The sequence below is a fragment of the Apium graveolens genome, chromosome 5, assembly GCF_009905375.1.
Source record: "Apium graveolens cultivar Ventura chromosome 5, ASM990537v1, whole genome shotgun sequence".
In the NCBI taxonomy this organism is placed as follows: Eukaryota; Viridiplantae; Streptophyta; class Magnoliopsida; order Apiales; family Apiaceae; genus Apium; species Apium graveolens.
In genome coordinates, this window is record NC_133651.1 from 13,771,708 (window position 1) to 13,797,598 (window position 25,891).

Genomic DNA, 25,891 nt, shown 5'->3' on the forward strand with positions numbered 1-25,891 from the left:
ATGAAAATAAGTCAAAAGACTAAGTTAAGGTTTAAAACAAGTTGGGAATGAAATCTAAGATTTTGCATGCCAAAAATTGATCCTTGCATGCATGATTATTGGAAAACCCGAATGGGTCTTATGCTTAAAATGAGAATTAAGTTGATTTTTGCTAAATATCTTAGTGGCTAGTGAGAACTTAATTGCATGACAATGATTGGATGGTGTTTGTGTTCGAGTTTTGATAATTAAAAGAAGGTGTTGATTTTAGATTTTAATGTGATTATGATTCGGATTTTTGATTAAAAAGGATGAAGTCTAATTGCGTAAATGACTCTTGTGATTTGCATTATTTATGTTTGATCATATGAGACTGAAATTGAGTATACGTGGTTGTGTTTTACGTGTATGACCGAATGGTATATAAGTAGAAAAGCGACTGATTTGATTCCAATACCTTGCTAAGTGATTGCATGTGAAATCCTAGGAGATATGTGATTCATTTGTGTGATTGGTTGTTGTTATGGTTCGAATTAAGGAATAAAAGAAAAAGGGAATTAAATGGTTTGTTATTAAAGAACTATAAGTGACAGTTTTGGTCGCAAAACGGTTAGTTATGAATAAATCATGTACTCGTAAGAGTTATATTGATGTGATTTGAGAAATAGTTAAGGTTAAGCAAGTACGCGTCGATCGATAAGTATATATAAAGATATAAAGATTACGAGAAAGGAATGTGTTATGTGCTTTGTGCTTATGTGTATAAGCTATATTCGTATACTCGAGTCAAAGGTATAATCGAGCTATTGTATTGAGTGATCGTTCCGGGAACGAGAGTTGAGAACTGATTAAGATCTTTGTTTTTATTGTAAATTCGGAGCGTGAGGGCATTCAGGCTATGAAAGGAAAGGGTATACTAGGTGGCAGTAGTTCGACCTTCAGAAAAGCAAATTCAGGCAAATAACTCTCATTACTTGTGAAAATGATTATAGAGAGGTTGTTGTTCATACCATGTAGAGTATGGAATTGTTAATTAATGAACCCCTGTTAATGACTTGAGATATCCTGTTTTGATTCTGATACACTGTTATTGATAAGCTTACTGATTCAACCCTTTTGGCAACCTGTCCTTTCTTTTCAAGTCATTTATTAAGCCATGAATTGTATTGAACCCTATAATTATCCTTGCAAACCCTATTTAATGATACCTCACTTCTTGATCACACTATTGATCCCTAAACAGATGTTGATCCTTCTATTTTAAGTACCTTGTTAACCTTGATACAGAATCCTTAGAGTTGTTCCTTGCTTGTCTTGAATCACTCCCCAAACTTTGTTTTCTTGAAATTTGACTTAAGAATGAGTTTCGACTCGAAAGAGTCCGAATGATTTCATAATCTTGGTAATGATAAAGTGAATTTAGAAAACCTATCTTTTTCCAAACTCAAGGTTTTCCAAACGAATTCCTGATGGATTGGATTGGGACGTAAGAGACTAGTGGGACTAGTTGAGTCATGGTAAGAGGCTAGCGGGGCTAGTCCAACTTAAGGCTGAAATTATGCCGATTGGTACCTTAAAGACCGGATGGAGGTCGGTACGGGCTGATCACCCGTATTATAATGAAATGGAAAGATAAAGTGATCCAATCAAGGTATCTAATTGATTATTTAAAAAGGGAACTGAAACTTTCTGTTCAGTAAATTGATTCTTGAAAATGAAAATGGTTTATATTGTTTTGAAAATAGTTGATTATGTTAATGTGAAGCTTAAAGCTTGAGAACCCTGATTTATAATCTGTTGATCATATGATTGATTCCATATAATGAAATATTGTTGCTTTCCTCTTTCTGAAAGATCTATTCTGATCCTTTAATGATTTGTGATGAATGTCGGCTTTCGTCCTACGTTGAGCCTTGTTCCTTAAAAGCTCCATATTGTTCCTTCAAAACCTTTCCTTAACCCAAAAGCTGGAAATCTGCCACCTAGAACAAATAAAGTAGAATGCCCTGAGTTCGGTAAAGTATATTATGGATTTGATATCGTAGAACTGCATTATAGTTACTTGCTGAGTTTTATAATCATATGTTTTATTTTAATCTAACCATGGCAGTTTAGCAAAAAGATGGCCAGGCTTAGACGCACTGCTCGTAAGAGCGTACCTGGTGGTCCCTATCGTGTTGAGAACTTCTGGTTGCCAGAGCAGGTAGTGGTATTTCTGAGTGAGCAAGCGCTTAGAAGGAAAGTTTTAAAGATACAATGGGTTATCTGTCGGTTCCCAGCCGGAATCGATTATGTTTACTTAAAAATATTTTGGGGTTGTAAGTTATATTTTATGATTGGTAGTTGTAATCTTGTCTCATACTTTATCCTGTTGATCCTGTTAGTAGTTAATCGGGGTATATGCTTATTTAATTATTAGATTAGAGGTGTGTGAGTCATCATTTTCTAACCCCGAAATTGAGGGCGTCACAATAAAGACTTGTAATTATAATTGTATTTATATTATTCGCCATAGATGGACCTTGATCTTTTCATTAGCTTGAAAGGATCACATAGGATAAAGGCCATAACCAATCACGTTTGCATACCGTACTTTACATATTGATGTATGAATGTATGTATAGAATAGTTAATGATGCATGCTTTAATTAGCGTAATAATGCATGAATGTATGTATTAGATACGTCACCCATGCCATGCCTAAACAAGATAAAATCTGTAATGACTCAAGATTTTAAAAATTTACAAATGATTATGAGATTCTCGTGTTTATGAAACGCGGAATGAAATACGAATCTTCTTTTTTTCCGACATGGGGAAAATTTGTCAACAAAAAGTTCATTGAACTTGTAAGGCTGTGGGTTTTAAGCGAGACCGATGTGACTCCTCCACTACCTGGAAATCAAACCATTTACGAGTATTGATTTGAAGTATTTTATTCAAGAAAAAAATTGGGAATCTCTTTATGATGGGATCATGATAGTTATAATATTAACAAAATCATAATGTTTATATTAAGTTGTTTAGATGCCTTCCAATATGTCGAACGCGTTAACCCCTAGATCGATAAGGAGTGGGTTCGCCAGAGCGAAGTACTCCCATCTATCATGGGATGGTGTGTTGAAGTATATGATATTTTTAGACTTTTGGGCTTGACTTAACTAAGTTACCACAATAGGATTGTGAACTTAAAGGCATAGAGTTTAGTGAGATTTATTGGATAAATATGAATAAATGTTGTTCCACTAAACTATCCAAGAGTTATATAGTTGTTATAATTGACAAATGTTGTATACCTTATTGAATCATGTTTTAGGAGTAAAGCCAAAGCTTAACTAAAACATTGTGAAATTTGGATCTCGGCTCACTAGAAAGTATATAGAAGATATTCTTTCCAAATTAATAGTTAGGGCTATTAATTTGATAAAATAGTGGGAGATATATATTTTGAATATATATGAATAATCACTTGAACATAATTTAATAATCATCTGTAGACTAATTTATCTTATGCATCTTAAATATTGTAGATAACAAATGACAAACAATTCAAACGACTTCTCTGAGCGATCAGTCCTTGAGTAGGACAAGCTGACAGGAACAAACTTCCTTGACTGGCAGAGGAACTAGAGGATTGTCCTCAAACAAGAGCACAAGCTCTATGTAATTGATATCCCTCGCCCTGCACCTCTCCCTGAAGGAGCATCCCGTGCTCAACATAATGTTTATCAGAAACATATCGATGATGACACAAATGTTCAATATCTCATGTTAGCGACCATGAGTGCTGAACTTCAGAAACAACATGAGAATATGGATTCTTATGATATGATTGAGCACCTTAAACGTATGTTTGAAGGACAGGCTCGTTAGGAGAGGTTTGATACTTTCAAATCGTTGCATGCATGTAAGCAGGGATAACGTGATCCGGTTGGACCAATCAATGTCAACAAAATGTTTTGCTGCTATGGAGCACCAGATTGATCTTATTTTGCAATCTTTAAACATCATTTATTCTTAATTTGTGATGAATTACACTATGAATGAGATAGACAAGAACCCCACCGAATTGTTGGCTATGTTGAAAACTGCCGAGACCAACGTTCAGAAGGCGTCCCCTGCTCCCATGCTGATGGTGAATAAGGGGAAGGCCAAAGGAAAGGGTAAATGGAAAGGCAAGAGGAAGATGGGATCTAAATCTAATGCCAATCCAAAACCTGTTCCGACCAAGGCTTTGAAGCCTAAAGGTTGTGTTCCAAAGGTTGGTGATTGTCACTATTGCAAGAAACCAGGTCATTGGAAAAGGAACTGTCATGCTTATTTGGAGGATTCGAAGAAGAAGAAGGCTGATATTGATGCTTCTGATTCAGGTATTTATGTTATATAAGTCAACTTGTCTACTTCTACACCTTGGGTATTAGATACTGGATGTGGTTCTCACATTTGTATAAATGTGCAGAAACTGCAGGGAAGTAGGACATTGATGAAGGGAGAAGTCGCCCAACGAGTTGGCAATGGAGCAAAAGTTGATGCTTTAACTGTAGGGACTTATCATTTATCGTTGCCCACTGGGCTTGTTTTAGAACTAGATAACTGTTTTACGTGCCTGCGATTTACAGAAACATTATTTCAGTTTCTTGTTTGGACAAGAAAGGTTTTTCATTTTTGATTCAGAACAATAGTTGTTCCTTTTCATTCAATAATGTTACCTATGGGGTTGCACGTTTATTTAATGGTTTGTATGTTCTTGATTTAGATACTCCTGTCTATAATATAAATAATGATAAACGTATTAAGATGAAAGACTCAAATTAAACATATCTCTTGCATTGTCGTTTGGTCACATAAATGAGAAACACATTTCCAAATTACATAAAGATGGTTACTTGGATAAGTTTGATTTTGAATCATACGAAGAATGCAAATCTTATCTCATTGGAAAAATGGCTAAAGCTCATTTTACCGGACAAGGTGAAAGGGCCACCAAACGATTAGGACTTATACAAAGTGATGTGTATGGTCCGATGCATACGATGGCAAGAGGTGGCTTTTACTACTTTATTACATTTACTGACGATTTCAGTAGATATGGATATGTGTATCTTTTGAAGAACAAATCCGATTCTTTTGAAAAGTTCAAAGAATACAAGGCTGAAGTGGAAAAGCAAACAGGGGAAAGTATAAAAGTTCTACGATCAAATCGTGGAGGAGAATACTTAAGCCTCGAGTTTAAAGGTTTCTTGAAGGAGTGTGGTATCGTATCACAACTTGCTCCTCCTAGAACGCCTTAATGGAATGGAGTTTCTGAAAGGAGAAATCATACCTTGTTGGACATGGTGCGATCGATGATGAGTCTAGCAGATCTTCCAATAAGTTTCTTGGGTTATGCTCTAGAAACGACTGCATATACACTAAACCGAGTTCCAACTAAATCAGTTCAAAATATTCCATATGAGATATGGACTGAGAAACGTCACAACATGTCTTTTATGAAAGTATGGGGATGCGAAGCGTTTGTGAAACGCTTGGTGTAACAAGCTGGGATCAAAATCGGATAAATGTTATTTTGTGGGATATCCTGAAGAGACTAAAGGGTATAGTTTCTATAATCCTACCGAGAACAAAGTGTTTGTTGCTCCAACCGCTGTATTTCTTGAAAGAGAGTTAATTTCCAAGAAAATTAGTGGGATGACTATAGATCTCGATGAAGATCGAGTTATACAAAATAACATTGAACCAGAGTTGACAAATGGGCAGGAAGAACATCAAGATATTCCTTCTCCGGAAACACAGTTTGTTCGTAGATCTAGTAGGGCTCGTCATGAGCCAGAGAGATATTATGGATTTCTCCTGACTCAAGATAACGATGCAATGCTTATTAAAAATGATGAGCCTCTTACCTACCAAGAAGCTATGAACAGTCCAGCCTCCGAGAGATGGCTAGAGGCCATGAAATCCTAAATGGAATCCATGTATCAAAATAAAGTATGGACTTTAGTTAATCCACCTGAAGGGGTAAAACCTATAGGGTGCAAGTGGGTTTTCAAGAAGAAAACTGACATGTATGGTAAAGTACAGACCTATAAAGCGCGACTGGTGGCAAAAGGTTTCAAAAAAATTTATGGTATAGACTATGATGAGACTTTTTCAACAGTTGTTATGGTCAAGTCCATCAGGATTTTGCTAGAAATAGCTGCTTACTATGACTATGAGATTTGGCAAATGGATGTCAAAACCGCTTTCTTAAATGGGAGCCTTGAAGAGGATGTATACATGATACAACCTGAGGGTTTTGTCGATCCCAAGTTTGCTAAGATGGTATGTAAGTTACTTCGGTCTATTTATGGATTGAAGCAAGCCTCAAGGAGATGGAATCGCCGTTTTGATGAAACAGTCAAAGAATTTGGCTTTATTCAAAATGAAAATAAACCATGTGTTTACAAGAAGGTTAGTGGGAGCCATGTGGCATTCCTAGTACTATATGTAGATGACATATTACTAATAGGGAATGACATACCTTCTTTACAGACTGTTAAGACTTGGTTGGGACATAGTTTCTCCATGAAGGACTTAGGCGATGCTACCTATATATTAGGGATCAAGATCTATAGAGATAGATCAAGGAAATTAATCGGCCTAAGTCAGAGTACATACATTGACAAAGTATTGCATCGTTTCGGGATGCAAGAGGCAAAAAGAGGATATGTCCCAATGTCTCATGGGATATTGATCTCAAAAGACAAATGCCCTAAATCATTAGATGATAAGGGCCGTATGAGCAAAGTTACATATGCTTCGGCAATTGGATCTATTATGTATGCGATGATATGTACTCGTCCTGATATTTCGTATGCCTTGAGCATGACGAGCAGATACCAGTCTAATCCTGGTGAGGGTCACTGGACAGCTGTCAAGATATTCTTAAGTACTTGAAGAGGACTAAAGATTCATTCTTGGTGTATGGAGGAGATGAGAAGCTAGTTGTAAAGGGTTACACTGACGCCAACTTCCAGACAGACAGAGACGATTCAGTATCTCAGTCAGGTTTTGTGTTTTGCCTTAATGGAGGTGGTCTAAGCTGGAAGAGTTCAAAGCAAGAGACAATAGTTGATTCTACAATTGAAGCTGAGTATATTGCTGCCAGTGAAGCAGCCAAGGAGGCTATTTTGATACGGAAATTCATAACGGGACTTGGTGTGGTTCCATCGATCACATATCCGGTTGATCTTTACTGTGATATTAATGGGGCCATTGCGCAGGCTAAAGAACCAAGGTCCCATTCCCGGGCAAAACATATACTTAGGAGATATCACCTTCTTCGAGAGATTAATGAAAGAGGAGATATACATATATGTAAAATGCATACTGATGAAAATGTTGCAGACCCACTGACCAAAGCTTTGTCGTAGCAAAAGCACGAAGGTCATACTAGTTCCATGGGTATTAGATACATGAGTGATTGGCTCTAGTGCAAGTGGGAGATTGTTAGTGTTTGTGCCATAGAGACAACACTATTATATTTATATTATGAAATATTTGGATTATTAATTATGATTCTATGGATTATTCTTTAGTATTTATTTATCTTTATTTTCCGCGATAATATGTTAGATTAATAAATGTCCTTGGAATATGATATGTAAATCTATATCTCTAAATACGTGACTTAGAAATGAGATTATGAGAATAATATTAATATTCCTAAAGATCCCTAGTCAAGTATTATTATTAAGGGACGATAATAAATGCGTTGAGACTAGTGTGTTTGTTGACTAATGATCACATCTCATTGATCACAGGTATGGTGATACTAAAGTCAAAACACAGGAACATGTATTAAACACATGGTGCTGGATTGACCCGTTGTGCGATACTATATGTTTAATGTGTCATAAGTTAATCTCACAGTGATAATGATGTATTGGTCCTTAGACCTGAAATCATTATATTTCTATACGAGAACTAATATACTTTGATACTATTGAAAGTTATCCTTGACCGGGTAATCATAAAAGTAGACATTGGGTATATTATGAATCGTATGAGAAATATGAATGATCTAGATGGGATTTAGCCCTCCTATTTTAAAGGAGTGATATTATTGGCCTCTTGATTGAGTAAGACTATAAAATGCATGGTCGTGCTCAAATATTGATTTGTTTAATAGTTTACTCATTGATCAAGGAAAGTAGGATTAAATGTTTGCAGAGGATGACACAATGCATGCCTCGAGTTTGATCTATAATATAAGGCTAAAGGGGTTATATTACATTGTACATTATTCACGAAAGATTTAATTGAATCATCAAATATTATTATTACTTGAGGAGCAATGATGTATTACTAGATTTCACTCATTATTTATAATTTTATTATTAGATAATAAAATTATTGCCAACGTAATAATAACCTAAAGGGTTATACACAAAGAACGTTTTAAACGGAGTATTATTTAAATTATGAATTTAAATATTTTATTATTATTAGTTCGAATTTAATTATTAAATTAATTAAGTGAGACTTGATTAATTGTATTTATATTAGAATTCGAATTTAATAATAATATAAACCCAAAATCAGAATGGGTCCTTTTAGAAGCCTATTAGGTTTAGGGTTAGGCCCTAATCTTCTCTCCCCTATATATACATTAAGATGTATAATTTTAGGGTTAGAAGTTGCACCACGTTTTTAGAGAAAAACCCTAGCAGCTCTACATCCTAGAGAGGCTACAGAGAGAGAGAGAGAGAGAGAGAGACGAAGAGGCAACCAATCGGCTAGTAACGGCTCCGGTGATCGTTGGACGATCGGACGTTCGTGTGGATACCTTTGGAGAGCAGATTTTCGCATGGAGGGCTGTTGTGGTTCATCAAGATAAGAACGTTCATCATATTTAGAAGGAAAGCTTTGGTAAGGTACATGATCCTATTCTCCATAATCATCCGTTCATTATACATAGATCCTGAGATAAGGATTCCAAATTTTTGATTTTCCGCTGCGTTTATATGCTCGAATCCCTAACAATTTTAACAGTCAAATATCAGTTTGACTAGTACAGCTAACTAGTATTTAGTCCTAAATTGGTGTTTCGATTTTTTTATAAATATTTTTCATCGATCCAACCGTATGGATGTCAATAAATATACATATTAGTGATATAACCAAAGTTTAAGATCAAAATAATTTTATTTGGTTTGCCAATTTAAAAGTCAAACATAAGCTTGACTAGTATAACTACCTACTGTTTAATCCTAAATTGGTGTTTCGATTTTCTTAAAAATATTTTTAATCAATTCAACCGTATGGATGTCAATAGATATACATATTGGAGATATAACCAAAATTTTAGATCAAAGTAATTTTATTTAGTTTTCCATTTTAAAAGTCAAGTATCAATTTGACTAGTACAACTAACTAGTATCAATTTTATTTGTTTAACAAATAAAGAAATTTGAAAATTCTTGTTGTGCACAATTTATTTTTTCAAGAACTAATTTTTTTATTTGGATAACTTTTATTTTCTCCCATATTTATAATTTCAAAATATTCACTTTTTTTATTTTTTCAAAATATTCACTATTTTTTTAAAATAAATATTAAAAATTAAAATTCTGAAAAATCATAAATACAACCAAATTCCATTGAAATATAACTTCGAAAAGGACGGGAAATTTCCATCACTTTTTTTTTGAAAATTTTGAAAGTATGGGTAAATTGCCTGCCATTTAAAATATAAAATTTGACCGAAATCGGTTGAATTTAGAAGTGTCAAATAAATTATTTCGCGGAAAAATTCCCTCCATTTTTGTATTGGGGCTAAAATTTGACCGAAAAAGAATTTGATTGAATTTAGGAGCTAAATTCAACTGATTTAATTTTGACCGTTTTAATTTCAACCATTTTCGGTTAAAATTGGTTGTAAATACGACCGTTTAAATATGACCATTTTAATTCGACTGAGGCTGGTCAAATTTAACCCGTTCGAATTTAAATTAGTTGTATATAATTTTTTTTTCTTGTAGTGTATTGTGTGAAAACGAAAAAATGAATATGATATTATCTATTTCTTAATATATGTGAAATTTATAAAGTGTACTGTTAAAAAAATGGGATGGAGTGGCCGGGGAATAGAGGAAGTAGGCTTGACAAAACAGACAACTACCATCATGCAAGCAGTTGACTTGACACCAAGTTAATTAATTGTAGAGGAAGTATATGCTTACGCCCCAACTTCTTATTAGTGCTTTTTTCTATATACCTGACTAGTGAAGATATTACACATGCAAGCATTACATATATTGAGGTTGGCTACCAACCTCAATTTTCTTTCCTAACTTGCCATTTTTCCCTTCCATATCCACCTCAATTAACCCTCCCATATCTCGTTATTTTAGCATAAAACAACTTCCAAAGTTGCGTTCTTAATCTTTACATTATTTTTTTCTAAAAAATTCTTAAAGTAAGTCAACTACTTTTGTAATTGACTGCTCCATAAACCTTATTACCCCAACAGCATTTTGCAACATGCTATAAACTAAAATTAGTGGACAATTAAAATTCTTACTCGCCAAATTACAAAGTCCGGTATCATGTGCCAAACAATCAAACTTTTTCGTAATATTAAGATGAAAACAATATTTAGAAGATTATAGTTACCTTGGTTGTTTGTATAATAATAATAATAATAATAATAATAATAATCTATGTTTATTATGCAATGATATTTTCTAGAGTTCGAATTTGATGTACCTAATATTGATATATATAATAATGTATTGTAAAGGATAAATTTTTATATGGCACATGTGATATATCAGAACAGGTTCCTGATTTATTTCCAGAGTACCAAAAATCTCAAAACTCCTTTTTATTATGTTGCTAGTTCACATGTAAATTAAATAATTTGACAGTTTAGTATCAGTATCTCTACCTACCCTCAGATTTTGAAATACCCCTCTTCTTGATTATTATTTTCGAAATATTTAATTTTTCACTGAAAAAAAAAAACGGACCCTCTATTTTACGAGAGATTTCCTAGATATCACCTGAAAGAAACTTAAATTAATTCAAATTCTTTCAAAAATGACGAAAAGACATCATAAACATATTAAAATATATCCAATAAATAAATGATTTAATTATAATAATGACGATAATTATAAATAAAGGGCATAGCATATATCTATGAATTTGGGATAGGATTACTTGGAGAGTAGGTGAGAAAACACAAGAAAGAGGAGAGAGGAGATATAATTTAATCAAATACGTAAACTATTTGAGACATGCACAGTTTTTGTGTCCCGTATATACCTCTACCTCTACGTCTATGTTTATATATATCATCATCGAGAAAGAAAGGAAGGTAAGTTTTCATTGTTACGTTGGTTTTAAGTTTATGAGACATAAACCAATACAAAAAGCTAGCTACTAAAGAGAGTTTATCAAGTAACAAGTCTCTACATTATACAAACAAACAATTCTCATTTCTTTTCTCATCATGACCAACTACATCATCTTCCTATTTCTTTTCTGTGTTGTTAATGGTCCAGGCACATCAGCTGGGGAAAAGATTGATCCTTTGACGGACTGGTTTAACAGGGACGAAACTATTAAATTTGCAGGGTATGGCGAAGACAAGCTCTCCACAGTTTTAGTCACCGGAACTTTGCTCTGCCACCCCCTTTATCAACGCCCCTTTCCTATTTCAGGTATTTCCCAAGTTTTCGTTTTCATTTCTCACTTACTGCATTCAATACCTGAGTTCAGTTGAGTATCATCTCGAATTGCAGGTGCATCTGTTGCTGTGTCTTGTCAAGCAGGACGGAAGACAAGGCAATCCAATCGAATTCAAAGCACAACAGACGAAAATGGGGATTTTTTATTTGATATTCCTTCCAACCTCCATGGAATCCCCAACTTGGAAAAGATTTGTTGTGTTAGTGTTCTTCAACTACCCAAGAGTTCTCCTTGCAAGCCAGCATTTACACGCAAACACAAAGGAATTTCATTGTCCGACATAGGGGAAGGTCTTCGTACATACACCACCGGCACTATTCAACTAAGACCTAAAACTGCAGGGATTTCAAGACATGCAGGAGGAAGGAAACCAGATATAGTGAAGGCCAACTGAAATGAATTAAAGAAGACTGTTATGTGGCAGCAAATCTTAATGGCGCTGAAGTCGTATGAGGGATTGACAAATATCTATTTATATAAACTACACTAAACCATATTCACAGGTCCATGCCACACAGAGAGACTGAGAGATAGCAACTACATGTACATATTATTTCCGGTATACATTTCGTGTGCAAACTTCATTCTTAATGATCACATAAATCGACTGAACAATCATTATTTTCACAAATTTGTATATACTAATTTCAATTTCTTATCTTCAATGCACTATACTGGATCCAAGAATGGCTTTCCACACGGCAAACATAGAGAGGCAAACAGCACGTAGATCTTGAATGGAAGACTAATATACCAAAAAAATCTTCAAGAAAGATACAAGCATTTGAAATAAATTATTAAATTCACTGGTTGGCGCTCCAGATAATTTTTTCAAAACAAATAATTAGAGCTACATAAGTGTTTTAAAATGTAATCAAGAATCCTCTGCAATATTCTGATCAGCTTCAGAAATGATGTATTGAGTAACATCAGCACAGCATTTCAGTTTATCTGCTTTTTCTTCTGGTATTTCCACAGAAAATTCTTGTTCAATAGCCATGACAAGCTCAACCCTATCTAAGCTGTCGAGGGATAAGTCTTTCTGGAAATCAGCTGTTTCTGTAACCTGTTCATAAGTTCAGATGCCACAATTGTTTCACCACAATATATGAACTATAACCACTAAAGTAGTTGGTATAGAAATTCTTAAATTAATAAAAATTAAAAAAAAAACTAATTAGTTCAGTAATAGACACTTTGTTTTTTCTTTAATACTATATTCATTCTCATCAAAAAAGGTTTTAAGATATGCTAGATCATTAATAATTTAATTAATTTAGTGATTCAACTTTAATTATTAGTAATTGTTATAGTATGTTTTAATTTATGTAATTACTTTAATTAGTATAATAAATTACTTAAATTGATCATAATTAGTCTTTAGAATTGATTTGGATGTGAATTTGGATTTTCTTAGGGAATACGAATGTAGATTTAATATTCTATTATTAGTCATTCAAAAGTGAAAAACTAAAACTCCTTCATAGATATAACATGCATAATATATACAGTGAAGATTACTACTAGTTAGTTACAATTGTAAAAAATTTCCTATTTGATAAAAAGGTCCAGTATCTAACCAGTGACCACAAAGCAAAGAGCTATCCTTTTATGTAAATTATAGAATCTTAACTCTCTCTTATATGTCTACTATTGGTGAAAAAGTCCAGTGCGTGTGGAGCCTATTTTGGCCCTTGGGTGGCTCTGCCCGTGACTATAACCACCAAACCAGTTCATTATTCATCCAATCTCAAGTGGAAGTATGCAATTGAAGAAAGATCGTGCAAATAAGTAGCATTTACTCACCTTTGTGGCATCGATTCTGTCAAATCCCTTGACCAATCCAATAACTCGAGCCATTATCTGATCAGAGCTGGTACCAGTGGTTGTGCACAATTGTCTGTTGATTATGTTGAGTGCATACATTTCCCTAACTAGAAAGCTTTCTCCCATAGAGACCCCTATCCGCATGTGATTAAGAATGGTGTTTTTTAGGGTTTGCATATTGAAGGCCGATCAATATTTCCTAAAATGCAAAATGAGTCAGCTGCAAAGAAAGTACACGAAGAACTGTTGCATGTACAAGGAAAAAAAAAGAAACAGGAAGATTCAAATCACATCATTATGGTTGAGGCAGGAAAGGATGAGACAAGCTTACGATTTTTGAAAAAGTTTTCCTGCTTATTTTACTCCCAAACACAGTAAGAAGAACATATTGAAATAGAACTGAAACCTAATTAATCACTTGAGTAACAGTAAAGCTGTAACATTCTTGTTCTAAATAAAATTTGACAGCTAAATGTGAAAAAAGGAACGGTGCCACCAGGGGCTCATTCAATTAAATTACCACAAACAGTGTGTCACTCGGAAACTGTTTGAACAATGCAGCTACAGAGAGAATTTACGAGTATCATATCATGTGCAAACAGTTCTATAATAACCCTTCCAATGGTAGATTGACGAGCTAAACAGAGGTAGGAGCTAGAGTAAACGACAAAGTTGACGATGTTGCCTTCTCTCAATTTCTTTTTTGTTCAAATACTAACTGCTCCTTGCAATTTGGGAGAAACTATCATTTCTTGCAAAAAAAAAAAATCCCAGTTGTGCTTATTAGTTCATAAAATATTTACAGAGCTAAATTTACTGATTTACACGGTTTACACATTGTTCAAGAATAAGAAGTCGAACTCTAAATTTCCTATATGTCTTTGGCTGTAAATGCTACATTCTAAGAAATCAAACCGATCAACATGGAAAGTTTGATGCCAAAGCAGATGAAGGAATTTTTGTTGGATATGTTGTTGGAAAAGCATATAGAGTCTACAATCTAAGAACCAACATTGTTATGAAATCAGTACATGTTGTGTTTGATGATAAAAATATTGAAGGACTGCAAGATGGATATTTCCATGAAAGCCTCAAGTTTGATAATGTTGAAATGGTTAGTGATGACACTAAGGATGAAAGTGATCAAAAAACAGTGGCTAAGGATAATGTAGAAAATTCTACAACTAATGAAACACATAATTCAACATTCGTCGAATTACAAAATGCTTCATCCGTCAGTAGACAATCTGCCTCATCCGTCGATAGACAATCAGCTTCATCCGTATAGACAATCAGCTTCATCCGTCGGAACTATGAGAGAAGCTGAGAGTCAAAATAGATCACCTACAGAAAGTACCCCTTCCTCAAATCAAACATTCACAAACTCAGGGGGAGTTTCTCATAATCAAAACTCAGTCACACATTTAGACAACAATGAGGCCTCTTCATCTAGATTCAGTCACACATTTACACATGCAAAAACATTAAAGCTGGGAAATCCAGTTCTATATCTTTGCTGAACAGAACAGGTTCATTACATCATACAGATAATATATTATGCAGAGTTGAACAAACATACTGATCTATACAGATAACATGAATGTAATATAAAAAGTGGAGACGGTGGAAAACAAACAACAAACCAGGAAACAGCAGAAGATTGGGTGATTTGACTGTGCAACTCGCCTTTGCACATCAACTGCTTGACTCTATGTCGCCGAGAGGTATAAACACACTAGATTTTACTTCGCTTTATACTTTATGAAAGTGAATGAGATTTTTAATATTTTGTGTCCAACAGTAAATTGATTGGCCCAATCCATTTATTCTGTCTTGTTTCTTGTTTCCTTTTAAGATCTTTATAATTAAAAAAAATCGCTTAAATCACACAATTATGAAAAATTGTTTTCGCTGCCGTGAACCTCCATGAATTAATACCGTTAAATTATTCGAAACCCCATTTTCTTTTATAAAAAATTATTATATTTTTTTAGAAATCATTGGACCAATTCGAGATTGGGGGAGGCCACGATATCTGAATCCAAAATCGATTTCCAAATAATTATTATTTTATTTCTTGATTTCCACCTCGAAAATTTTAACCTAAATTTAAACTAATATGTATTTATAGTATATCAATAATAAGCTTCTAATCATTTAGTGGATTAAAAATCAAAACTTTTAGTATTATATATTAAATAATTTTTTTTTTGATATATTTATATATTTGTAATATTTTTTATTTAAAATAGAATTCGAGAAAAAGAGAGCCTAATCCTTGAGCCCCCTATTCCCAAAATTTTTATATATATTTTCCCGATCTTGCCTCGTATTCAAAAAATTCGCATTTTCCGAACTCGTTAGGGATGGGGATCAAATTGAGGTAAGATTAGGCGGAGTAAATGCCCATTATCATGCATGCGATTGAAATTAATTGATTCAATTTTATTTTTGAAATCACTTTAAAATTTTGTATAAGATTTATCTATCAAAACTTTTGTAGTTTTATTTTGTTAATCTGTGTAAGATAAAATTAAAATAGATCAACTATATTTTGAAGATTTGTTCAACCTCTTAAAGAAAATATATTGGAAGAGTATTCAGGGTGGAGTTTTATATTGTTGTGAAAGGAGTTAAGGTTATGATTCCGCGTAGTGTAGCCCAGGCAATACATTCTTATTGTATGACTTGTTTTTCAGTTCCTAAGAAGTTGTGTAGAGAGTTGGAGATAATGATGAATGGTTAATAGTTAATGGTGGTAGTCAAACATTACTTTAAATGAAGGTAATTAGAGGACATCGTGGAGTAACATGAGTATCGCCAAGAACAAGGGGGTTTGCGTTTTCGGGATCTCCACGATTTCAACATAGCTTTGCTGGAAAAATACGTGTGAAATTTCGTGAACAATCCTCATTCTCTTGTGGTAAGCGTGTTTAAAGAAAAATATTTTTTCGAGATAAGTGTATTTCAAGCTATTAGGAGAGGGGGGTAACATTACATGGTCGGGGATCTATCAAGCCAAAAAAAACTCATGAAGGGTTTGAGGTGGGTTTTGGAGCAACTCCAACGCAGGCCCGAGTACTGCGTGGGATTGTGTATGATGGATCATGTTTAGTTTATCAACGTTGGAGATGAAATAAAAAATTGGGCAGTCCCGAGTAGGTGGGTTGGCCAACTCCTGTCTCTTTTTGCCTTTTTGTCCCTTCAATGTAATATTTTATTATTTATCCTATACAACTCATATATCAATCTGCCACTTGAGTGTATTATAATAATTTTTTTCTGAAAATTAAAGTTGCCCTTCTGAAAATTGTACCGTTAAAATTTTTAAAAATCATAAAAATTCTAAAATTTTAAAACTATAAATACTAATCTTGTGATTTTATTGATTCCAATTTCACTTCTTTCGCTTCTTCAAATAAGCTTGTATTATCCTATCAAAAATGAATCCAAATAATTATTCACTTTCAAACTCACAAAACTTAAACACACAAAATTCATAATTCCGAATTATTCAACACCCATATTCATTCCCAAATCTTTTTTTCCTGTATAGTCAAATTCCAAATATCGACAATTTTCAAATTTTCAACCAACAAAATTCAGATTATAATTCTCAAACTCCAAATTCTCAGTTTCCATTTCCAAATCCGTATTTTCCGTATCCACAAAATTCTCAATTTTCTTTTGTCCAAAATTTTCAAAATACACACCCACAATTCGGAATCCAACAAAATTCGTTTACTAATAAAAATTCTCCGCATTCATAAGCTTCCACTTTCAATGCTACTAACATTATTGATCTCAACGATGATGTTATTGAAGTCGAAAATAAGCGAGATGCTATAACTCAATGGAAATGGAGTGAATATAAACTCTTAATTAGTGCATGGTTGAATGTATCTACTGATCCTATAATAGGTGCAGATCAAAAAAGTGAAACTTTTTGGGATCGAATTTCCCAATATTGTGAAGAGGGTAATCCCAAACTTATCAAAAGAGGACCTATAAAGCTGCCCTTCTGAAAATTGTAACGTTGAAAATTTTATAAATCCTAACGTTCAAAAATTTTAACACTATAAATATTAACCTTGTGATTTTATTGAGTCTAATTTCACTTCTTCCACTTCTTCATCTTGTATTATCCTATCAAAAATGAATCCATATAATTATTCACCTTCAAACTCACAAAACTTAAACCCACAAAATTCTCAATTCCTGAATATTCAACACCCATATTCATTCCCAAATCCTTTTTTCCCATATAGTCAAAATCCAAATATCGACAATTCTCAATTTTCCAACCAAAAAAATTCAAATTATAATTCTCAAACTCCAAATTCTCAGTTTTCATTTCCAAATCTGTATTTTCCGTATCCACAAAATTCTCAATTTTCTTTTGTCCGAAATTTTCAAAATGCACACCCACAATTCGGAATCCAACAAAATTCGAAAACTAATTAAAATTTTCCACATTCACAAGCTTTCACTTTCAATGCTACTAACATTATTGATCTTAACGATGATGTTATTGAAGCCGAAAATAAGCGAGATGCTATAACCCAATGGAAATGGAGTGAAGATAAACTCTTAATTAATGCATGGTTGAATGTATCTACCGATCCGATAATAGGTGCAAATCAAAAAAGTGAAACTTTTTAGGATTGAATTCGCCAATATTGTGAAGAGGGTAATCCCGGACTTATCAAAAGGGGAGCGATATCTATAAAAAAAGTTGGAAACAAAATAAATGAAGTGGCTCAAAAATATGGAGCGTGTTATGAAAAAATTGAAGAAGTAGTGGGAAGTGGTTCAAACATGGCCAACATTATTGAAGCAGCTCATGATCTCCATAAAACTAGACATAATAAGAAGTCAAATTTTGAATTGCATTAGAACGAGCTTCGAAGACATCCTAAGTGGAAAACTCCAACGCCAATCGTGGAAATGAGAAGCACACTAAATTAAGTGATTCTAGAGCTTATTCAACATCGAGAAATGATAATACACATGAAAATATCGTGGAATCTCCAGTTCGTCCTAAAGGTGCAAAATCGGCTAAGAAGGGAAAAAGGAAGGCCAGAGCAAAAAAGGATATAGAAGCTGAGTATGAAGAGTTGAAGGCCAATACGACTAGAAAATTAAATCTAGTAGAGAAATTTAATGATGTTCGACAAAAGGACATATATTTAAGGATTATGATGGCTGATACAACTGTAATGAATGAAACTCAACGTGAGATGCACACCAAGTTGCTATCAAGGATGATGTAGCTGTTGGAAGCTAGTATTTATTTTTTTCTTGTTGTGATGTAACCGTTGGAATTTTTTGTTTATTTTATTTATTCTTGGAATGTGACCGTTGGAGTGTAGTATTTGTTTTTTTCTTCTTGTAATGTGACCGTTGTAATGTACCCGTTGGAATGTATTACTTTTATCTATATAACATGGTTCTTTCAGTATCATTTTTATAAATCATTATCATACTACACAATCTTCATCAAAATTACAAAACTTTCATATATGGATTAAACTGTGCAGAGGCCGAAGAAGTTATTGAACAATTATTACTTGACAATTCACTGGACGAACGTCGATTAAAACTCTTGAATCAACTTTATGGAGAAGGTTCATCATCCACGCAAAGGAGGGTGATAAGCAGAGATCGTGAATCAGCTCACGATCATCCAGTGAAGGATTATTTTGCAGAAAATTTAGTATATCCTCTTGAGACATTTCGAAAAAGGTTTCGAATGGAAAGATACATTTTTCTTCGTATTGTGGAAGATTTTTCAAATTTAGATCCATATTTTTAGCAAAGGGTTGATGCGTTGGGAAGAAAAGAGTTATCACCTTTATAAAAGTGTAGGGTGGCCATGTGTATGTTGGCATATGGAATATCTGCAGATGCTATTGATGATTATGTGCGTATTGATGAGTCTAAAATGATTGAATGCTTGAAAAGATTTGGCACTAATGTTATTTTGATATTTGAGAGTGAGTATTTACGAAAGCCAAACTCAAATAATGTACAACGTCTACTAAAGATGGGTGAAGATCACGGATTTCCCGGTATGATCGGAAGCATTGATTGCATGCACTGGCAATGAAAAAATTATCCTAAAGCATGGAAAAGAATGTTCATGAGTGGACATAAAGGAGTTCTGACAATTTTTCTTGAAACAGTATCCTCATCGGATCTATGGACATGGCATGTATTTTTTGGAGTTGCTGGTTCTAACAATGATATAAAATTGTTAGATCGGTCACCAGTATTCGATGAAGTGCTAGAAGGTTGTGCTCCTGAAGTAAACTACAATGTTAACGGTTAAGACTATAGTTTGGGATATTATTTAACAGATGGAATATATCCAGAATGGGCAACCTTCGTTAAAATGATTCCCCATTCTCAAGGTGATAAGAGAAGATTGTTCTCGAAGTATCAAGAAGGACAACGAAAAGATGTAGAACGAGCATTTGGTGTGCTACAATCATGATTCACAATTGTACGTGGTCCAACACGATTTTGGGACCGAGAAGATCTCTCTAAAATAATGAGAGCATGTATCATATTACATAATATAATTATCGAGGATGAAAGAGATACATATGATACGTTATTCGGTCCGCTACCAACTTACGATGATGCAACACATAGTTTGTCACGACCCTTATGAAAGATATATTCAAAATAATTTTCGAAATCGTGATAGACAGAAGCATCGTGAACTACAGATAAATGCATTAAAGATGCTCTTAGGAGACGAAACTCAGATAAATGCTTTCAGGGATCCTTGGTTGACAAAGTAAAATCTAGAGAGTGAAGATCCGTCATAAATCAGAGTTTTCCTATGGAGATTCTGTCAGAACAATATCCTTGGTGAGAAATCTTTTGCGTCGTAAGGGAGTAAATGTCACTGTTTAATGTTTGTTTTGCATTTCAGATGTTGAACACCTGTTTCACATCTTTTTCGACTGCAACTCCATTATTCAATTTTGGCAGTACCCTAGGCATCAGATAAGAGTGATATTAATTACACCCTAACTGGTTGTTACAGAAGCTAAGTTCCAGTAATAGTGAGAAAATTATTACCATAAGCACATGACTATGAGACATATGGAATGCTCGTAACATGATGCTATGGGATAATGAGGTACTTACACCTGACTTAGTAATCAAATGGAGAAAAAAATAGGTGACCGAATATCGTGAGGTAAGAAATAAAAATCGTGTTTCGCATGATCCTTCTTTCAATACAGATCAAGATATATCTAAGACCTGGATTACTCCTAAAAAAAGGGAGTTTAAACTAAATGTAGACGCCTCTATTACAGAGGAACTACCTTTTACACGGTAGTAATAGTCATCAGAGATCATGCTGGTCAGTTTGTTCGAGGAAGGAATGTGAGGATTGCATATGTTATTTGAGTTCTTGAACCGGAGGCAATGGACGTTCTTGAATCTCTTTCTTGGACTCTACCAGACACGAAAATTTTAATTGAATACAATTTCCCTATTGTTGTGAACTCTATAGGTATGGAGTATCAGGTGGAAGTATGTCACATCATTGAGGCATGTATGTCTTTACTCGTTAAAAATAGAATGTCTCGGTGCATTTTATTAGAAGGCAAGCGAACAAGGTGACATACTTAATGACACATGTACCTTGTTCTCTAAATTGCCATAATATTTTCTTATCACCTCCAGATTCTTTATTGAAGACTATTGTATCTGATATTTTGATTCATTAATTAAAATTTTCATTTTTTAAAAAAAGTTTTGAGGTGACTTTAACTGATTCGTTAAAATAATATTTTTCCGATCTCAAAGAAAATATTTTAATTTCACTCTCTATAAAAAATAAATCCGCTAAAATAATAATTTTATCATACTCAAATTATTATTTTAAAGAGATTTAACTGTATTGCAATCTAAATATTGATAATATTCTGTAAAATTAAAAAAATAAATTGGTGTTACGTTTGTAATTTTATTTTTCATATTTCAAAATATCAAACTACTAAAAAATCGCCAACTAAAATAAATGAATTTATGTATCCTATCTACATATTTTTATAAATAAACTTTTTATTTTCTAATTAATGAGGATGAAGAATACTTAGGGACCGTTTGTTAACTAAGAAATGAGATCTGAATGGGCTTTTACCGGATCGGTCACTTGTTCAGCTCATTTGAGTAATTTATTTTTTGGGTTGGACGAGAGCTAAAAGCAGCTGAACGAGTCATGCTAAATTCTTCCCTGAATCATTCTTATAATCTATCTGCCACGTATATCCATCGATAGTTCTTGTTTATCCATCCGATGCTCGCACAATTTTTTGGTTATCATTGAAATTTACTACTATATCTTCACTATCTTCTATATATATCTATCAACCACTTGAGTGTATCCATCCGTTGTAAGTGTTGCTCTCTCTTTGCCCTCTCTTCCAACTAATTCTTTGACCTCTCTTCCGACTAATATCAGGTAATTCCTTATTAAGTATGAGCTATAAAATCCATTTTGTTTTATGTATCTTTTGTGTTGCAATATGAATTAGTTTACACAGTTTTGACTGTGTTTATGGATTGGGTTGTTAGAGATATGACAAAACCAGCATTTGATTCTATATATTGCTCTTACGTATGCCTCATGTTTAGGCCTGTCTGTTTGATACGTGATTCTTTTGTCAGATTTTTTAGATTATTGGTTAGTATGATAAGGGTGTTAGCTATGTTATCAGAAATTTTGTTAGCGTTTGGAGTATTAAAAGGAAGATTAGTTGTATATGAAGAGGACTCCTCATAGCTGTAGTTTGAGCTTGAAGCAACTTCCGAGTTTTGTAGTGTTTCTGAAAACAATTCAAATTCACAAAATTCTAGAATATGAGTACTAAGCGGGCTCGAAATCTCCTCCTGCATAATAGAACAACAAATTAATTCATAAACCATCATGATCATATTAGCACCGAAATGTAGCTTATTAATGAAAATTTTAACTATACAAATGAGATGTAGTTTTGTTATTAGGACATGAATCTCCATATATGCATGCCCTTCTCTGTTCTAATTAAGATTGATTGTATATTCGAAAGGACTAATAATAATTGAATTAACATGAAACAATAAGCTCTAGTACTAAAATAAATGTAGGGGAAATCTAATGGACATACGAGAGCTAAGAGGTACACTAATACTTTAAGGAATAAAAGGTATATATATCTTGTAAAGGTATTAATGGAATAAAAATAGGAAAAAGGTTAATAGGTATATTTTTTATACCCGAATGGCGAAAAGGAACGCTTTTAGAGTTTAAGGGTTTATGGGTATACCGGTCTATACTTGAAGGGCTAAACTGCCTATTGTTAGTAATGAAAAATGTCAATTTTCTGCTTGTGATGTATGACATTTTTATAAATAACATTGGTTTTCCTTTCCTATCGGTACTTCTTATAGTCAACATATATTTGATATGATACATGTTGATATTTCAGGACCGTATAAGCAAGTCACACATAACAAATGCTCCTATTTTCTGACAATAGTAGATGACTACTCTAGGGCAACCTAGGTTTTTCTGTTTCAACACAACACTCAAGTTCCTCAACTCCTCAAACAATTTTTGGATTATGTTCGGAATCAGTTCAGTGCTACTGTCAAAGTCTTAAAATCTGACAATGTAACTGAATTCACAAATCATGAAATTTTGTCTTTTTAGCTGATTTAGGTGTTATTCATCAAAGTTGTGCCCATACACCTCAGCAAAATAGTAGAGCTGAACGCAAACATCAACACCTTTTTAATGTTGCTAGAATATTAAAATTTCAATCTCACCTACCTAATTCGTTTTGGGGAGATTTTATTCTCACTGCAGCTCATATTGTAAACATTTTGCCTGCGAAACCTTTGAATTTCAAAACACATTTTGAAATCCTATTTCATCGACCTCCTGATTATTCTCATCTTAGAGTATTTGGCTGCCTCTGTTATGCTACTATTGTAATTCCTCATTCTGATAAACTCAGTTCAAGAGCTGTTAAATGAATTTTTATAGAATATCCTTTTGTCAAAAAGGGTTGTAGAATTTTTGATGTTAACATTCGGAAGTATTTTTGTTCTAGAGATGATCACTTTTTTGAACACATATTTCCATTTGTGTCTGATATCAATCATTCAACACCTATGTTTCCTCCTATAGAGAATTATAATGAGGATCAACTTCTAGTTATTTCGGATTTTGTTCCATCTAATTCTGGCACATCTACTTATTCAGGTCATCCTACTGTTAGGACTTATGATCCCGGTGCTACAGTCAGTACTTCTGCTCCTTTGCCTAGACCTACCAGAACTAGGACTCTTCCAAGCAAATTCAAGGATTTCATAAAATTACCATATGTTTCAGCTTCTGTTGTTCTAACATTACATACCTTTATCTTATTCAAAATCAAGTTACCTATGATAACTTGAGTCCTCAATACAAAGCTTATGTCACTGCCACTTCCAAAATCCCATTTCCTTATAATTTTGCTCAAGTTGTACAAAATCATCATTGGTGCAATGCAATCAAGGCTGAAATTGAAGCCTTAAAGGCCAATCACATATGGGATTTAGTCCCCCTACCTGTCAATCAACATATTATAGACTACAAATGGTTGTTTAAAGTTAAATATAATCCTGATGGAACTGGAAAAAGGTATAAAATAAGGTTAGTAGCTAAAGGGTTTACTCAAAAGTATGCTATGAATTACTTTGATATATTTGCTCATGTTGCCAAAATGGTGACTTTTAGAGTCTTTCTAGCTGTTACAGCTCAGAATGCATGAAAAGTGACTCAAATTGATGTTAACAATGCATTTTTACATGGAGACTTAAATGAATATATTTTCATGAAACTACCTCCTGGCTATAAGGTCTTGTCTCCTCAGTCAAATATCAATCATCAATGTGTCTGAGTTGAGTAAATCATTGTATGGGCTGAAGCAAGCTCCTAGATGCTGGTATTTGAAATTACCTGCTGCTTTACAAACTTATGGATTCAAATAGTCTCATAGTGATTGTAGTCTGTTTACCTATTTCAAGGACACTATTTTTATGGATGTCTTTGTGTATGTTGATGATATATTGGTAATTGAATCTTCTCCCTCTCACATTGACAATATAAAGACTTTTCTCAAAACAAAGTTCAAAATTAAGGATTTGGGCTCTCTTAAATATTTCTTGGGCATTGAAGTTGATAGATGCATTGTTGATTTCTATCTCAATCAGAGGAAGTATGTATTGGATCTCTTAAAGGAAACTGGTTTGCATGCCTCAAAACCTTCAGTTGTTCCCATAGAAAAAAATCACAAACTCATTGATAATAGCTCAGTGTTACTCTCCTTGACTGATACAGCTCTATATAGACGTTTAGTGGGGCATTTAATATACCTCACTATTACTCGTCCTGACTTATCTTATGATCTACTTATGTTATAAAAGTTCTTATCCAAACCTCGATTGGATCACTTGAATGCTGTTTACAGAGTGCTTCGTTATGTCAAACAAGCACATGTCCAGGGTTTATTAATATCTGCTAGAGTTCCTATACAATTGACTGCCTTTTTTGATTCAGATTGGGCAGGTGGTACATTATCCCGTCAGTCACGTACTGAATTTTATATTATGTGGGTTCATCTTTGAATTCCGGTGTAGTAAAAAATAACACAGAGTGTCTCGCTCATCTATAGCGGCAGAATATCACTCCATGGCTGACACTTGTTGTGATCTCACCCGGTTACTTGCTATGCTGAAAGATTTTTAGATGCCTCATCCTCAATCTGTTTATCTGTAATGTGATAACAAATCAGCCTTGTACATAGCCTCAAATCTTGTTTTTCATGAACTAACCAAGCATATTTAGATATATTGTCACTTGGTTCGTGAAAAACTTCAACATGATATCATTTCTACAACTCATTTGCCCACTTCTTCAGCCTGTAGATATGTTTACCAAAGTCATTGGAGCTGGTCCCTTTATCATTCAACATCCAAGTTAAATGTTTGTGATTTGTTGTCTGCATATTCACCTTCAGGTAGGGGCGGGGGGGGGGGGTCGGGGATTAGTGTCTCCCCGCCCCGATCCCCGACCGCGATTGTTTATAAATATATATATATATATATATATATATATATATATATATATATAATAGTAAATTAGCTATTAAAATAGATAACATTTATAATATTATTAGAATTTAAGATAATCTATAATTTATTTATCAATATTTTTACATTAAAATATAATATAATATATTTTTATAGTTTAAATTTTTTCGTTTATTTGTATTATAAATCAATGTTATTATTTTTTATG

General features: G+C 33.6%; 3 protein-coding genes across 3 annotated transcripts; 2 read left to right on the forward strand and 1 right to left on the reverse strand.

Annotated features, from left to right (window-relative positions):
• The first annotated feature begins 11,341 nt into the window (after nt 1–11,341).
• LOC141723451 (uncharacterized) lies at nt 11,342–12,382 on the forward strand. The gene is made up of 2 exons (XM_074525262.1): nt 11,342–11,684; nt 11,766–12,382. The coding sequence occupies exons 1-2, from the start codon at nt 11,474–11,476 to the stop codon at nt 12,104–12,106; spliced, it is 552 nt and encodes a 183-aa protein (XP_074381363.1). The 5' UTR covers nt 11,342–11,473; the 3' UTR covers nt 12,107–12,382.
• Nucleotides 12,383–12,586: 204 nt separating this feature from the next.
• On the reverse strand, nt 12,587–13,683 carry LOC141659837 (acyl carrier protein 3, mitochondrial). Its single transcript, XM_074466763.1, has 2 exons — nt 13,519–13,683; nt 12,587–12,778 (listed from the first exon to the last, which is right to left on the reverse strand). The coding sequence occupies exons 1-2, from the start codon at nt 13,681–13,683 to the stop codon at nt 12,587–12,589; spliced, it is 357 nt and encodes a 118-aa protein (XP_074322864.1).
• Nucleotides 13,684–19,414: 5,731 nt separating this feature from the next.
• Nucleotides 19,415–19,870, forward strand: LOC141659838 (uncharacterized). The gene is made up of 2 exons (XM_074466764.1): nt 19,415–19,610; nt 19,725–19,870. Exons 1-2 carry the CDS (start codon nt 19,415–19,417, stop codon nt 19,868–19,870), a joined length of 342 nt encoding a protein of 113 aa, XP_074322865.1.
• Nucleotides 19,871–25,891: the final 6,021 nt, after the last annotated feature.

What these genes read in the sequence shown, in the direction of transcription:
- LOC141723451 (XM_074525262.1), top strand. Translation starts at nt 11,474, where the DNA reads ATGACCAACTACATCATCTTCCTATTTCTTTTCTGTGTTGTTAATGGT. An exon ending in ACGCCCCTTTCCTATTTCAG is followed by an intron (nt 11,685 to 11,765) that starts GTATTTCCCAAG and finishes CTCGAATTGCAG; the next exon opens with GTGCATCTGTTGCTGTGTCT.
- LOC141659837 (XM_074466763.1), bottom strand. Translation starts at nt 13,683, where the DNA reads ATGCGGATAGGGGTCTCTATGGGAGAAAGCTTTCTAGTTAGGGAAATG. An exon ending in ACAGAATCGATGCCACAAAG is followed by an intron (nt 12,779 to 13,518) that starts GTGAGTAAATGC and finishes ACTTATGAACAG; the next exon opens with GTTACAGAAACAGCTGATTT.
- LOC141659838 (XM_074466764.1), top strand. Translation starts at nt 19,415, where the DNA reads ATGTGTATGTTGGCATATGGAATATCTGCAGATGCTATTGATGATTAT. An exon ending in TGAAGATCACGGATTTCCCG is followed by an intron (nt 19,611 to 19,724) that starts GTATGATCGGAA and finishes TTCTTGAAACAG; the next exon opens with TATCCTCATCGGATCTATGG.